General features: G+C 34.8%; 1 protein-coding gene across 1 annotated transcript in view; it reads left to right on the top strand.

The window, feature by feature from the left end:
- SCFD1 (sec1 family domain containing 1) overlaps nt 1-3,712 on the top strand; it is a 150,934-nt gene that overhangs the window by 17,975 nt on the left and 129,247 nt on the right. Inside the window, exon 4 of the mRNA XM_006835505.1 lies at nt 1,756-1,843. Coding sequence (XP_006835568.1) covers nt 1,756-1,843 — 88 coding nt within the window. The remainder of the gene's footprint in view (nt 1-1,755; nt 1,844-3,712) is intronic.

Below are 3,712 nucleotides of genomic sequence, written 5' to 3'. Positions count from 1 at the left end.
CAGCCAGAGTGCACCTTGGAGGCCAAGATGGCCAAACTTCGTTTCTCATACTTTGAACATATTGTCAGGAGGGGCCAGTCGCTGGAGAAGGATATCATGTTTGTAAGGTGGGGGTTTGTACGGTGGAAGGTCAGAGAAAAAGGGAAGACCCCAGCAAGATGAGTTGGCAAAGTGAGCAGCATCAGTGGGCTCAAGCATGGCAATAATTGTGAGGTTCGTCCAGGACTGGGCAGTGTTTCGTTCTGTTGTTGTGCATAGGGTCTCTGTGGTTCGGTACCGACTTGATGGCACCTAACAACAACAATTAACTAAGTTTATAGTTCAGATGAGCAGAATGAAATGTTTACACTCAATAGTTCTCAAGAGTTCTGATAATGTAAACTGTCTACAGCATGAACTAAGCAAAAGAGACCAAACTGAATGACAACCCACTATCCTATGAATCTAAAAGGAAATAAAAACAACCCCACTACTAATCAACAGAATCAGTTTTGCTTTTTCTTTTTAGCTCACTTCAGAAATAGTTTGACAGTTGTGCTTTCATAAATTGTCCTTCAGAGTATCTTGACATTGTCTTACCTGTAATCACTATAGTCACCATATCTTTCCCTACTTTAGGAGATAGGATTCAAAGAAACTATTAATATGGCATATTAAAAGGAAAAAGGATTTCACAATAGACTGGTAATTCTACATCATAGTGACTTTTTAGTTAGGTTCAGCTTCATTTATAAGTAAATATATAGAATATTTTGGTTATAGCCCTCCTGAATTTGGAAAAGACATAAATAAAAATTCAAGGGAACTGTGTTGTTAAATGTTGTAGAGTCAGTTCTGATCCATAGCGATCCTTTATAACGTTACCCAGGAGCGACTGGTGAGCTTGGACCACTGACCGTGTGGTTCAGTCCTCCTTTGCAGTCCAGCGTGTTCGCCCACAGCGTCACCAGGACTCCAGGGGAACTGCTTAGGGCAAATTAAACACTAAACAACTGTCTATTTACTTCCTGTTTTGTCCCCACTGATATTTCTTAAATATAGATGGGCAAGTGCTAACTCTGATTTGTTTTTGAGACTCATTCCTTAATGTTTTTGCTCTTCCAAAATGTAACATTAATTTTACATAAAATTCTTAAGAACAGCTTTCAGTTTGTTTAAATAAATTTATTTCAAATAGTTTTCTTACTTTAATTTGCTCATCTCAAAAAATGGTGGGACTTCCCCCCATTTTTATTTATGTTGTTGTTAAATGGCATGGAGTTGGTTCCATCCTGTCTATGACTTTTGAAGAGCTGCTGTGGATTTGAACTACCGACCTTGTGGTTAGCAGCCTAGTACTTAGCTTATAAAAATTCTAGATGGAAAAAGCTGCTGTGGCTTTCTTCATTAAGGGTGATTAAAAGTGTATATAAACATTTCTAGTTGTTCATTTTCTTTAAAATTGGTGTCTGTTCTCATCACAGTCACAGAGTTTAGTTTTATATTTGTTCACATTTTATTTTCTAAAAATGTTTTTCTCATTCTTAATATTGCCTAAAAGCTTGTTTTTATTACTTTTTAATATTCTTAATTTTAAGTTCATTTAGGTAACCTCCTAGAGAGCACAGTTTTTAGTTATTGAATGTAACTTTTTTAAGTGTATATTGAATGTAGCTGTTTTTCTTTCATTGTGCTATTGATAGAATATATCAAACAATGATATAAACATGATTATATTTTAATATTGACTTCTAAATTTTTTGTTGCTGTTTCTAGGTTTTTGACCAATATCTCAATTTTATTACTTTGGAAGATGATATGTTTGTATTATGCAATCAAAATAAGGAACTTGTTTCATATCGTGGTAGGTAAAAATAGGTAAAGATTAGTTATTAATAAAATGAATAGTGTTCTATAAAAAAAGGTGAACTTGTTTAATGTACTCTAAAATCAACTTTATTAAAGTGCACCAAGAAAACAACTTAATTATGACACATTAAAAATAACATATGATAGCAAGAATGTAATAAGATTTTTTTTAAAGTTTTAAGTTTGTTGTTGAGAATATACACAGAAAAACATACACCAATTCAATGGTTTCTACATGTACAATTTAATGATATTGACTACATTGCTCAAGTTGTGCAATCATTCTTACCTTCCTTTTTTGAGTTACTCCTCCCACCCATTGACATAAACCCACCGCCCCTAGGATTCCTACTTAATCTTTCAAGTTGTTGTTATTTTGGTACCTTATAGATAGTTCTTAAAAGAGCCTAGTGCTCAAGGCAGACATTTTTTAGTAGTTAAAGTAAATTATTATTTGATATTAAGAAAACTTCAAGGGATGTTTTTGGTTTAAGTTTTACAGATTATCTCAGGGTGATAGTTTTAGGGTTTATTCTCCCCCTTGGATCCAGAAAGTCATGAGAACTTAAAATTCTGTTCTGCACTCTCCCCCTTTTGAGTGGGATTCTTAGTGTAGAGTCTTTGATCAAACTGCTCCATAATGATAGCCTAATAGGTCTGGATTAGGAGGACAATTAAGGACCAGTTCTCTGACATCACAGGCTTCTTTGACAGCAGCTGTTACAAAAGGTTTGCCTATGCCAAGTAAGACGGCAATTTTGTAGCAAGATTCAGTTACTCTTAGTTTGATGACCTTGGACAAGAACATTTTACATTCTCTGTGCTATAGTTTTCTTATCTGTAGAGATTAGTATCTGTCTCATATAGTTTTTGTTAGATTTAAATGGTTGTTCTTAGATGCCATCAAATTGGTTTGACTTATAGCAACCCTACATAGGGTTTCCAAGACTAAATCTTTTTGGGAGGAAAAAGCATCATCTTTCTCCTGCAGAGCAGCTGGTGAGCGCTAACCAGCAAAAAATACAGTCTAGTGTATTAAAGATGTCTAGAAACATTTGTTTCATTTTATTGTTGTTAAGTACCATGGAGTCGGCTCCAACTCATAGTGACCCTGCACAGGGTTTCCGAGGCTGTAAATCTTTACAGGAGCAGAAAGCGTCATCTTTCTCCCGCAGAACAGCTGGTAGTTTCAAACTGCCGACCTTGAGGTTAGCAGCCTAATTTGTAACCACTGCAGTACCAAGCAATTAGAGGACATTAAATCACTTTAAAATAGCTAATATTGCTATTGGTCAAGATTAGAAAACAGTGAGTCTTTGTAGTAGTCATCAGTACTACACTAATGTTTGGGAATGACATAAGTGGCATTCAAAAAAGTACAGGCTATTAAACCCTTAATTCTTTTCTTATTCTTGCATTCTTTTCACATAGTAATAGGATTGAGTGTCAGATCAGTCTCTTTACTGAGTATTGGCTTTTAATCAAATGCTGTCTAACTGGTCTGGAGTTTGTATTCAGAATTTTGGTAACTAACTATTCCTGGGATTTAGATTAAAATAATTGCCGGCACACTACGTTGTTTATGCAGAATGATTTAAAGAAAATTGAATACTGTAAACCACAGGGAAGTATTGGGATAACTGTTATTGCACGGAGGGGATTGCAGTCATTTAAGTGAAACAAAGTGTATATGATTTGTTGAATGTAAAACCAATGATCTCTGTAAACCTTCACTCAATTCACAATAATATGGAAAAAAACAAAACAGGAAAATTGAATACTATATATATGTGTTTAGCTAATTCACTGAAATAACTTGATAATTGCTACTTAAGGAGTGAGCGGTTTGGGCATGACTAGAATT

Source organism: Chrysochloris asiatica, unplaced genomic scaffold (assembly GCF_000296735.1).
Source record: "Chrysochloris asiatica unplaced genomic scaffold, ChrAsi1.0 scaffold00017, whole genome shotgun sequence".
NCBI lineage: Eukaryota > Metazoa > Chordata > Mammalia > Afrosoricida > Chrysochloridae > Chrysochloris > Chrysochloris asiatica.
Note: the sequence above shows the minus strand (reverse complement) of the source record. Positions and strands in the feature narration are given on the sequence as shown.